This window comes from Bos indicus, chromosome 16, assembly GCF_029378745.1.
Source record: "Bos indicus isolate NIAB-ARS_2022 breed Sahiwal x Tharparkar chromosome 16, NIAB-ARS_B.indTharparkar_mat_pri_1.0, whole genome shotgun sequence".
NCBI lineage: Eukaryota > Metazoa > Chordata > Mammalia > Artiodactyla > Bovidae > Bos > Bos indicus.
The window spans coordinates 65,899,009-65,911,394 of NC_091775.1; the positions used below are offsets into that span (position 1 = coordinate 65,899,009).

The window sequence follows — 12,386 nt, forward strand, 5'->3', positions numbered from 1 at the left end:
TTCAGTGCCATCAAAGAACCAAAATATGGAGAAGGAGCATGGTGGTCAGGAGCATGAATTCAGACTGCCTGAGTTTGCATCCTGGTTCTGTCATCAGCTTTGTGATTTTTCTTTTTATTTGGGGGGGGGGGGGGCGGGAAAAAATGTTTTATCTCATTGTTCCTCAGTTTTCTCTTCTGTAAAATGGAGATAAGAATAGTACTAACCTTATCGGGTTGTTAGAGGATTAAGTCAGTTAATATTAGTAAAGCACAACGTACAGTAGCCACTACCTAAATATTTAAAGTAAAACACCAGTAATAAGTTTTAAAAGCTATTTCTAGATTTGATGTTACTATTTAATTTTCATACTTGCAGGGTTTTTTTTTTTCTTTAAAGTCAAACGCTCTATAAGCTCGAACCATCAAATCTTTTCTTTTGGTTTTTCTTCTTGAAGGATCTAATTGATCTTAAAAAAAAGAAAAGACATTAATTGTTTGATTTTCAGTTCTGCATTTGCATCATTCAGTTTGAAAATTACTTCAGTTCAGTTGCTCAGTCGTGTCTGACTCTTTGCGACCCCATGAATGGCAGCACACCAGGCCTCCCTGTCCATCACCAACTCCCAGAGTTTACCCAAACTCATGTGCATCGAGTTGGAGATGCCATCCAGCCATCTCATCCCCTGTCATCCCCTTCTCCTCCTGCCCCCAATCCCTCCCAGCATCAGGGTCTTTTCCAGTGAATCAGCTCTTCACATGAGGTGGCCAAAGTATTAGGAGTTTCAGCTTCAGCTTCAGCAACACCCAGGTCTGATCTCCTTTAGAATGGACTGGTTGGATCTCCTTGCAGTCCAAGGGACTCTCAAGAGTCTTCTCCAACACCACAGTTCAAAAGCATCAATTCTTTGGCACTCAGCTTTCTTCACAGTCCATCTCTCACATCCATACATGATCACTGGAAGAACCATAGCCTTGACTAGATGGACTTTGTTGGCAAAGTAATGTCTCTGCTTTTGAATATGCTATCTAGGTTGGTCATAACTTTCCTTCCAAGGAGTAAGCATCTTTTAATTTCATGGCTGCAGTCACCATTGGCAGTGATTTTGGAGCCCCCCAAAATAAAGTCTGTCACTGTTTCCACTGTTTCCCCATCTATTTCCCATGAAGTGATGGGACCAGATGCCATGATCTTTGTTTTCTGAATGTTGAGCTTTAAGCCAACTATTTCACTCTCCTCTTTCACTTTCATCAAGAGACTTTTTAGTTCCTCTTCACTTTCTGCCATAAGGGTGGTGTCATCTGCATATCTGAGGTTATTGATATTTCTCCTGGCAATCTTGATTCCAGCTTGTGCTTCCAGCCCAGCGTTTCTCATGATGTACTCTGCGTAGAAGTTAAATAAGCAGGGTGACAATATACAGCCTTGACGTACTCCTTTTCCTATTTGGAACCAGTCTGTTGTTCCATGTCCAGTTCTAACTGTTGCTTCCTGACCTGCACATAGGTTTCTCAGGAGGCAGGTCAGGTGGTCTGGTATTCCCATCTCTTTCAGAATTTTCCACCATTTGTTCTGATCCACACAGTCAAAGGCTTTGGCATAGTCAACTTAGGTCAATCCAATAACATAGGATCAGATTTATCATCCTTAAAGACCACTTTGGTTATGTAATTCTCATATTTAGAGAATTTGCCGAAGGGTAAAATTCACACTTTTACCCTGGCCATCAAGACCTCGGCCCTGGTCCCCGGTTGCCTTTTCGGTGTCATTTCCAAACTCATTTGAGGTTGAGGAGGACAGTTAGTAGCACTCCTCTTTTCCTGCATCTGTACACACTTTGGTGGATGCTGGTGCAAAGTGTGACTTTAGTACACCCAGGTGGGTCTGCAGATGCCTCACCTCTGCATTGACCCTGTTCCCCACCTACCTAGTCATTGACAGAGCTGGAATACCTCAGGCTTCTGCAGGGGCAGGCCCTGAAGAGTGTTCACTCTGTGCTGACCAACAAGTCTGAAAGCTGCAGCAGCTTCCTTGATCCTTTCTTTGAAACTCAACAGTTAATGAATTCCCTACTCTTGAGTGAGCAGGGGTGGGGAGAGAGGCCAGGACTGCGCTTCCAGCACAGCTTCTCCACCGGCAAATGAGACCGGGGAATCAGAGGCTCCCACTAACCTGCCCTGACAAAAGTCCTGTTAAGATGTCTCTACTCCTGGCAGGTAGGTTTCTTTCTAGGCCCTTGAGCCCATGTTGCTTATTTCCACTTTCCTGTGATTACTCACACTGTCACTCTTTCTCTGTTTATTCAACTCATACATGTCCTTCAGGGCCCAGCTTGCATCCCACTTCTGCCAGGAAACGTTCACCAACCAAGCCACCTGAGCTCAGCTGCTTTGACCTGTTGTGTCATGTTTTGGTTTTCGTTTTCCATTCACTTGGTTTTTAGTCACTTACTGTAATGCACTATTATTTATCTGCAATTGCAAGTGTGTATGTGTTTACCCTAGCAATCCATAAGTTTTTTTAAGAGATAGGGATCAGGGCTTGATTGCCAAGTAACTCCCACTATACCTTTAAGAGAGTCTTATACATTATCTATTGACTAGTTGTTAATTGAAAGCAAATGCTAAGAGATTCTTCCTTCTCTCTTTGACAATTACATTTTGATTTTCAGTATTTAGAAATGATGGAATTAGATATAGGAGATGCCACCCAAGTTTATATAGCGTTCTTGGTTTACCTGGACCTCATGGAGAGTAAGTAATTTGTTTATTATTGGGGCTACGGTGGGGGAGTGAGGAGTTGGGTCGGGATATAGTGTTTATGCATTTGCTGTTAATTTTGTCAGTGTTGTGATTTCTTTATTCATTAACACTGGGAATTATGAGTAACAGAAAATACTAGAAAGATAAAGGGACATAGCATTATAAGTGATGTTTGCTCAGCTGAGTATTAGGTAGATGTTTAGACCTTTTATCTTTTATTTTTGATAAATATTGTTGTCCATTCGATGATACACTTTCAGGTAAAAGCTGGCATGAAGTAAACTGTGTGGGACTACCAGATCTCCAGCTCATCTGCCTTCTTGGTACTGAGATAGAAGGAGAAGGGTTACAGACTGTGGTACCTACACCCATCAGTGCTTCCCTCAGCCATAACAGGTGGGCAGCTGATTTTGATTTTTGTTTAGCAGGTTAGCTCCTTTCCTGCATAAAGCGCTGCTGCTGCTGCTGCTAAGTCACTTCAGTCGTGTCCAACTCTGCGTGACCTCATAGACGGCAGCCCACCAGGCTCCCCCGTCCCTGGGATTCTCCAGGCAAGAACGCTGCAGTGGGTTGCCATTTCCTTCTCCAATACATGAAAGTGAAGTCACTCAGTCGTGTCCGACTCTTCGCCACCACATGGACTACAGCCTACCAGGCTCCTCCGTCCGTGGGATTTTCCAGGCAAGAGTACTGGAGTAGGTTGCCATTGCCTTCTCCGGCATAAAGTACTAGAAATCCTTAAATTAGAGGTAGTAATATATTTTAAAGGCTTCCCTGGTAGATCAAGGGTAAAGTATCTGCCTGCAACACAGGAGACACGGGTTCCATCCCTGGGTCAGGAAGATCCTCTGGAGAAGGAAATGGCAACCCACTCCATTATTCTTGCCTAGAAAATCCCATGGACAGAGAGAATCCTGGTAGGCTACAGTCCGTGGGGTCATAAGGAGTCGGACATGACTTAGTGACTAAACAACAGCAACAGTATATTTTAAAAGGAATTTGGGGTATAGGAATCATGGCTTTATTCTTGGTTATTTGAGAACTAAGTTAAATATGAGTGTTGAACAAGTGTTTATTTACTGTAAAATGTTACTGTAGTTTTCATGCTCGTTGGGAGTGGTTTCATTTTAGATATTTTTAACTTTATAAAAAGGCATGTCATCTTTTGAGGCTTGCTTTATATTGTTAAGGTTATATTATGGTGTCTTTTGGCTGGGAGGGTGGGCTGCTGTACAGCATTCCATCGTGTGATTATACCTTAGTTTTCACATCTCTCCTGATGATGGAGTGTTGCTCATGTTTGACTTTAGGGGATAGTTTCAAACTATTTTCCAAAGTGGTTGCCTCAGTTTACTTTCCCCTGCATAGTAAATAAGATCTTTGGAAGCTATATGGTCTCTGACATTTAGTATTCTCTGACTTTTAAATTTCTGTCAGTTGAATGGCTTGTCTAATTGTGGTCTTAGTTTGCAGGTCTCTGATATTGAACATTTATTTATATATTTATTATTTCCTCTCTTGAAAATTGCATTTTCACATCCTTTACCTATTGGATTATTTGTAGTTTCCTCATTGACTCCTAGGAGTTCTTTATATATTCTTGATAGTAATCCTTTTGGTTGTGTTTCCCAGCTTTAAAAATCTGTCTTTCAGGTATCTTTTGATGAATAACAGTTTTTAATTTGAATATAATCATATTTATTAATTTTAATAATCAATATCTGTATCGAATATAAGAGCTATTTCCTAAGTAAAGATTTAAAAGAAGTTCACCTGTATTTTCACTAAGTTTTGAAGTTGCCTTTTTTAATGTTATGAGAGGAAGGCTAGGGACCCTGTTTTCAGTTGGATGACCATTTTTCTCTGCGTCCAATTGCTGAATATTCCCTCCTTTCCTTATTATCTCACTACCATCTTTGTGCAGCTATGCTTTGATTTGTTTCTGGCCTCTCTTTATACTCTATTAGTCAGTATATTTACTCTTATGCCAGTACCAGGTTTTCCCAATTGCTTGCTTTGTAAGAACACCTGGTATCCTGTTAAAAGTCTCCTTTTCTGTTTTTCTTCCTTAGAAGCTGTGGCAGGCAGCTTCTAAGATGGCTTTTTGTAATCCAGCCTTCTGATGGTCACACTTGTGTAATTCCCTTCCCTGGAGTTTGGGCTGGAATCAGTGACTTGCTTTTTTGTTGGGGAATGGGTGTTGTGCACTGAGCGGCTTGTGGGATCTTAGTTCCCCAACCACGATCAAACCCAGGTCCTCGGCAGTGAAAGCATAGAGTCCTAACCCTTGGAGCACCAGGGAATTCCCAGTGACTTAATGTTAATAAATAAAACTTGGCAAAAATGATGAGATGTTACTTCTAAGATCAGATTATAGAAGATGTAAGGCTATTTGGAGTCTTTTGTGTTTCCATACAAATTTGAAAATTTTTTGTTCTAGTTCTGTGAAAAGTTGTTGTTGTTCAGTTGCTGAGTCATATCCAATTTTTGTGACCCCGTGGACTACAGCTTGCCAGGCCCCCTGTCCTTCACTATCCCCCAGAGTTTATTCAGACTTATTTCTATTGAGTTGGTGATGCTATCTAACCATCTCAGCTTCTGCCGCCCCCTTCTTTTGCTTTCACTCTTGGCCAGCATCAGGATCTTTTCCAATGTAAAAAATACTCTTGATAATCTGATAGAGATTGCACTAAATCTATAAATTGCCTTGGATCATATGGTCATTTTAATAGTATTGATTTTTCCTATCCAAGGACATGGTATATTTTTCTTTCTGTCTGTGTCATTTTCGATTTCTTTCATCAGTGTCTTATAGTTTTCAGAGTACAGGTCTTTTGCCTCCTTAGGTAGGTAGGTTTATCCCTTGGTATTCTATTCTTTTTGATGCAATGGTAAATCTTGAGAAAGAAAAATGGAGCGATTCTTGAGTAAATCTTGTGAAATGGAGTAAATCTTAAAAAAGAAGAATGGAGCTGGAGGAATCATGTTCCATGACTTCAGAATATACTACAAAGCTATAGAAATCAAAACAGTATGGTAGTGGCACAAAAGCAGACATGTAGATCAATGGAACAGAGTAGAGAGCCTAGAAATAAACCCACACACTTATGGTCAATTAATCTGCCAAAAAGAAGGCAAGAATATACAATGGAGGAAAGATAATCTCTTTATTAAGTAGTGTTGGGAAAACTGGACAGCTGTATCTATTAATAAAAGAAAGAAATTAGAACATTCTCTAACACTATATACAAAAATAAATTTAAGATGAATTAAAGACCTATGTGTATTATAAAATTCCCAGAAGAAATACAGACAGGCCATAATAAATCACAGCACTAGTTTTTGGATCTGTCTCATAGGGTAATGGAAACAAAGGCAAAAATAAGTAAATGGGACCTAATTAAACTTAACTTTTACATAGCAAAGGAAACCATAAACAAAATGAAAAGACAGCCTGTGGAATAAGAGAAAATATTTGTAAGTGTTCAACTGACAAGAGCATATCTATCTATGTGTGTGTGTGTGTATATACACACATATATACATGTGTGTCCAGTCTCTTCAGTCATGTCTGACTCTTTGCAACCCAAAGACTTTAGTCCGCCAGGCTCATCTGTCTGTGGGATTCTCCAGGCAAGAATACTGGAGTGAGTTGCCATGCCCTCGTCCAGGGGATCTTCCCGACCCAGGAACTGAATGCAGTTTCTCCTGTGTCTCCTGCATTGCAGGTGGATTCTTTACCACTGAGCCACTGGGAAAGCCTAACACACACGCACGCACGCACGCACACACACACACACACACACACACATGCTGTATACCTGAAACATTGTAAATCAATGATACTTTGGGGAAAAAAAACAGTGGCTTCTCTTGGGCACTCTCTCTCTGACTTGTTTGTTCTGAGGTAAGCCAGCTGTGCTGTGAACTGTCCTAGAGAAGGGCTGAACATTGAGGAGTGAAAGTAACGAGTAATGGAGCCAAGTTTCTTGCGAGATGGGGAGGGGAGGATTCAGGAGACAAGTTAAAGAGATTAATCCTGAGCTGGAAGAGGAGCACCTGAACCTCTGAGGCTGTGGGGCAGGTAGAAAGGACAGATAAAGACATAGGTGTATTTGAGTGGGTATATAAGTAGATGGGGAGGGGAGGATTCAGGAGACAAGTTAAAGAGATTAATCCTGAGCTGGAAGAGGAGCACCTGAACCTCTGAGGCTGTGGGGCAGGTAGAAAGGACAGATAAAGACATAGGTGTATTTGAGTGGGTATATAAGTAGATGGGGAGGGGAGGATTCAGGAGACAAGTTAAAGAGATTAATCCTGAGCTGGAAGAGGAGCACCTGAACCTCTGAGGCTGTGGGGCAGGTAGAAAGGACAGATAAAGACATAGGTGTATTTGAGTGGGTATATAAGTAGATGGGGAGGGGAGGATTCAGGAGACAAGTTAAAGAGATTAATCCTGAGCTGGAAGAGGAGCACCTGAACCTCTGAGGCTGTGGGGCAGGTAGAAAGGACAGATAAAGACATAGGTGTATTTGAGTGGGTATATAAGTAGGGAAGAGGGCTTGGAGCTCTTGTTCAGTCACTGAGTCATGTCCGACTCTTTGTGACCCTATGAACTGCAGCATGCCAGGCTCCTCTGTCCTCCAGTATCTCCCAGAGTTTGCTCAGATTCATGTCCATTGAGTCAGTGATGCTATCTAACCATCTCATCCTCTGCTGCCCTCTTCTCCTTTGCCTTCAGTTTTTCTCGGCGTCAGGGTCTTTTCTAGTAAGTCAGCTCTTCGCATCATGTGGCCAAAGTACTGGAGCTTCAGCTTTAGCATCAGTCCTTCCAGTGAATATTCAGGGTTGGTTTTCTTTAGGATTGATTGGTTTGATCTCTTTGCAGTCCAGGGGATTCTCAAGAGTCCAGAACCATAATTCGAAAGGGAAGAAGGCAGAGCACCTTAAATTCCAACATGAAGCACTTTGATGAATATCTGCTTTTTTCCTAATTCTCTATGAATGCATAGAGAATTAATACATATTGATTTAGGAGAAAGACCGTGGACTAAAGCCAGAAGACCTGGATTCTAGTCTTGGTGCAGATTTTTGTTTGATGATTGGAGACACACAATTCTTGAGTTTCACTTTGTCTTTTATTGAAGGTTACAAGTTATCAGTAGATAATATATGAGATCCCTTCCAAATCAAAGCTACCATAATTGGTTATTTTTTTCACTGTGTGTATTCCATAAAATTATATTAAGCTAATTTTTAGATTTCTATTAAATATTTTTGATATGTGTGATTTGTTATGAGAATTATCTTTTGATATTTCAGGCTATTTATACTATTCTTTGAGAGGCTTCTTACTGTGAGATTTTTCTGTGTGTTTTGAGAATCAGTACACAACAATTTAACTAGCTTTATTTCCAATAATGCTTCTATCTAAGACATAATAATTCACTCCTTCAGATTCTCCCTTTGTGTCTTTAAATTGCTGTAACAATGTCATCCTAGCTAGTATTATTGTTATATTATTTATTTGGACAAGGAACTATCATTTAGAATTAACATATATTTAATCCTAAAAAAGAAAATGAATATAGTCTGTTTGAATCAAAATCATTTCATAAATCTAGAACTATAAATTTGCCTGATTAATTTCTAGTTTTTCCCTAATTGTGATTATTGCTTTTCTAGCTTTTTAAGCTTGTTTTCTTCTTTAAGTAGAATTAGCTGGAAGGTTAAATTAGTAATCCCTTTACACTCTTGTGCAAATGAAGCAGAGAGCTTAGTCTGTGTGTCTTATTTTTATATAAATATTCATGATTATATTAGGCAGTGGAATGATAATATAGAAAATGGCACAAATGGGACCCAATACACATTGGATTTATTATGCTTTCTATGGCATAAAATGTTCTCAACTCAAAGAATGCAAATAACCTTTTAAGAAATAAAGATTTGTGTGTTTGATTTCATTCCTCAGTTTTTAACAGGAGTGATATTTTTAGGTAATAGGCAAACTTTAATCTATTTTTACTCCCATGTGTACTTTCTATATAAAATGTTGCATATATAACAGTAATGGTGCAGTTTAAGACATTTGTGGTTAATGTAGGAATTTTCCTTCATTAGTAACACAAAGAAAATTATTGACTTTGAATCTCTGGCCGCCTTGTATAGGGAGGAATTTCATTAAGTCCTAAAAGTATTTGGGTAGGAATTTATGAAGATAACTCACCTTAAAAAATATGCATTTTTTTTAAATTTAAGAGAATAAACAGCTCTTTATTTGATAATAAACCATCTATAAAAATAAATCACTGGGTTCACTTTAAAAATTATTATTGTCAGATAATATTGCTTGGACTTTTTAGTCTTTACCTAGCAAATATTTATTGACTGTTATGTCAGGAGGTGGTCTGTGTTAGAGATACTGTGCTGATCAAGACAGCCTATTTCTTTTTTGAGGCATAATTGATATGCAACATTATATTAGCCTCAGGTGTACAGCATAATGATTTGATATTTGCATATATTGCAAAATAATTACCACAATAAATCTAGTTAAGATTTGTCACTGTATATAATTAGAGTTTTTTTTTCTTGTGATATGAACCCTTAAGATCTACTTTCTTAGCCACTTTCAAATAATGCAATATGGTATTATTAACTATAGTCACCATGCTGTACACTACATACCCATGACTTATTTATTTTATAACTGAAAGTTTATACTTTTTAACTCTTTTCACCTGTTTTACCCACTGCCTCTGGCAACTTCCGATCTGTTTTCTGTGTCTATGAACTTGCGTGTGGGTGTGCAATTCCGCATATGCATGTGACCATATGGTATTTAAGACCTTCTCTTGAAAGTAATGTTCTAGCTCTAATTGTTGGCTTGGAAAATAAATTTTATTTCATTTTTTGGTAATTGTTAGATGAGATCTAGGAAAAAAAGTTGTCCTTTGTTCAGAAATTTAATTAACAGTAATTTGGGACCACCTCCACTTAATTTATTGTTAGGTAATTGAATAACAGGTCTTCCCTATTGGCTCAGTGTTAAAGAATCCACCTGCAATGCAAGAGACATGGGTTTGATCCCTGGGTCAGGAAGATCCCCTGGAGAAGGAAATAGCAACCCTCTCCAGTATTTTTGCCTGGGAAATCCCATCGACAGAGGAGCCTGGTGGCCTGCAGTCCATGAGGTCACAAAAGAATCAGACACAACTTAGCAACTAAACGGCAACAACAAATTGAAAAACAGGAGTAGTGGAGTACTGATCAACACTTTACTTAAGGTTGTATCAGGACCCAGAAGGATATGAAAAGCCTCCTGAAAGTGCAAGAGACCATGTGTTAGCAAGACAAGTGAAAGTAGTGACTGCCTACCTATTATGGAATCTGGTTCAGAGTAGGTGCCTAATGGCATGGGCTAAGGCCGTTAATGAACAAATGAATGTCTAGAACTCATGGGAAAAGAGGGATGGGTGGGAAACGAGGGAGGAAGTGTTACATACATCTTCAAGGACATCACTGTTTATACTTTTTGCTGTTACAAATTATACTGTAATGAATATCCATGGAAGTATATCCTAGTTCTCATGTATGAGAGTCTCTCTAAGGTAGAAATCTGGAGGTGAAATGGCTGGGACATACAGCATTTACATCTTCTTCTTTACTGCTTATTAGTAATCTGCTCTCCAGAAGGTTATCAGTGCATAGTCCCACTGACAATATAGAAGTTTCCATAGACTAGGAGAAGAGATTTACTGATGTTTAGCTGACCAAGATTCAATCAGAATATGTAAATAACTTGTGTGACTCGGGGGAAAAAGCAGATGAAAAATATGGGCAAAGAATATGAACAGCAGTTCACAGAAGAGGAATTAATCAGGGAAATACAGATGTAAGATGTGCTTGTTCATGTTTTAGCTTAATGATGCAGAAGCTTTTCAGACAGTTTATGATGTTAAATTTGACAAAAGGTAGATCTGGGAGGATGTTTGAACAGGCCTACAGCTAGCTCATGACTGACTTGCTTTGGAGCGAATTAGAAAAAAGGGACTCCCTTGGACATACAGAAAAAGTCTTCACCAGGATTCAGGTTTGGCAAGCTCCATCAACCAGATTTCAGACACCCTTGTACCTGGCACCTTTGTGCAAGGCACAGTCTGTACAATATACATGATTCCCTACCCCCGAAGCATGTCTGTTGAGTCCTAGGTTTCCAGAAGGAGCTCTTAAAAATTGCTGCTATGTGGATGGTGTTGTGGAAGGACTTTATGCAGGGAAATGATGCAGTAGCTTATTCCATGTGGTTATAAGAATATTTTGCATTGGTAGAGAATGTTACAGAATTTCAGAGAACCTTCACTTGTTTCATTAGCTCTAGAACCCTTAGTGGTATAGAGTTCTTCTTTTATCCAAATTTCATATATAAAAAGCTGAGATTAAAAAGATGTTTTTATTTATGCTCTACTGTTTCCAAAGATAATAAAGGATTCAATGAGTTGCACCAGGATCTCCTAGTAGATAACAAAGTCTCATAGCTATCATTCTTCTTACTTTGCTGGTGACTTTAAAATCTTTTATTGGAGAATAAAACCAGATACAGGAAGCAGCACAGTATAAATGCATGGGCTGAGTTACAAAGAGAACATTTTGACCACTTGTAACCACCACCTAGTCAAGAAATAAAACCTTTCCAGCCATCTCAGAACTCCTTCAGTGTGCCCTGTCCTAAGCATAACCTTTGCCTTTCGCATTATTCTTACTTTTAGGATAATAACTTTTATTTTGGTATACTACTGTATGGTGTACTCGTGGTGCATTTTAATGTTTCCCTGTCCTCTGTATTTTCTGCAAATTGGCAGCTGGAATCAGGGCTTTGATTATTGTCATATTAATAAGACCACTATAGCTGGTGGTCTGTTCTTTTATCAGGAGGCATGTAATGCCCTTTTATTTTTTTATATACATTTTAAAATCAATTTCTACAAATAAAGCAGTTCCTTATTTGTATCTCATAAATTTTGCCCATTAAAAAATGGTTTTGGTTATATCCTGTAAAACTCTGTTAATCTGCAGTAGAGATCAACAAGCTATCCATAAAGCTCTAGATAGTAAATATTTTGAGATTTGCTGGCTGTTTGGTCTCTGTTGCAACTCCTTAGCTCTGTCACGTTAGGGGGAAGGCAGCCCTAGACAAATATATAAACAGATGGGTGTGGCTGTGTTCTTATAACTTTATTTAGAAGAACAGAGGGCATCCAGATTGATCCATAGACTAGTGGTTTACCAACTCCTAATGTGTGGGTTCTGCCTCTGTCCTCTTTTCTCACAATTTTTCTGTTAAAGAACCTAGGCTGTTTGACATACATACTCTCCCATAGTATGGGTTTGTCGATTACTCACTCATGGTGCATTTCAGCATGTTTCCCTGTCCTCTGTATTTTCTGCAAATTGGCAGCTGAAACCAGCAGCTTGGTTAGATGCAATTGGATCCCATTAGTAAGACTCTAGCTGGCAGTCCATTCTTTCATCAGGAGACATGTAATGTCTGGTTTCCTCTCTGTGTGATCTTAGTAGCTACTGATGTTTAATGCCTAGCTGTGACTGGTGGTTTTAGCCTGTGTTTTAACTTTTATTTAACCT

The 12,386-nt window shown here is 39.1% G+C and overlaps 1 protein-coding gene across 2 annotated transcripts in view; it reads left to right on the plus strand.

Annotated features, from left to right (window-relative positions):
• Nucleotides 1-12,386, plus strand: part of TSEN15 (tRNA splicing endonuclease subunit 15) — a 30,973-nt gene that overhangs the window by 1,143 nt on the left and 17,444 nt on the right. For both annotated transcript variants that reach the window (XR_011560911.1, XM_019975982.2), the window contains exons 2-3: nucleotides 2,651-2,732; nucleotides 3,002-3,137. Coding sequence is in view for 1 of the 2 variants with exons in the window: in XM_019975982.2 (XP_019831541.2) it covers nucleotides 2,651-2,732; nucleotides 3,002-3,137 (218 nt within the window). In the remaining variant the exon portion in view is untranslated. The remainder of the gene's footprint in view (nucleotides 1-2,650; nucleotides 2,733-3,001; nucleotides 3,138-12,386) is intronic.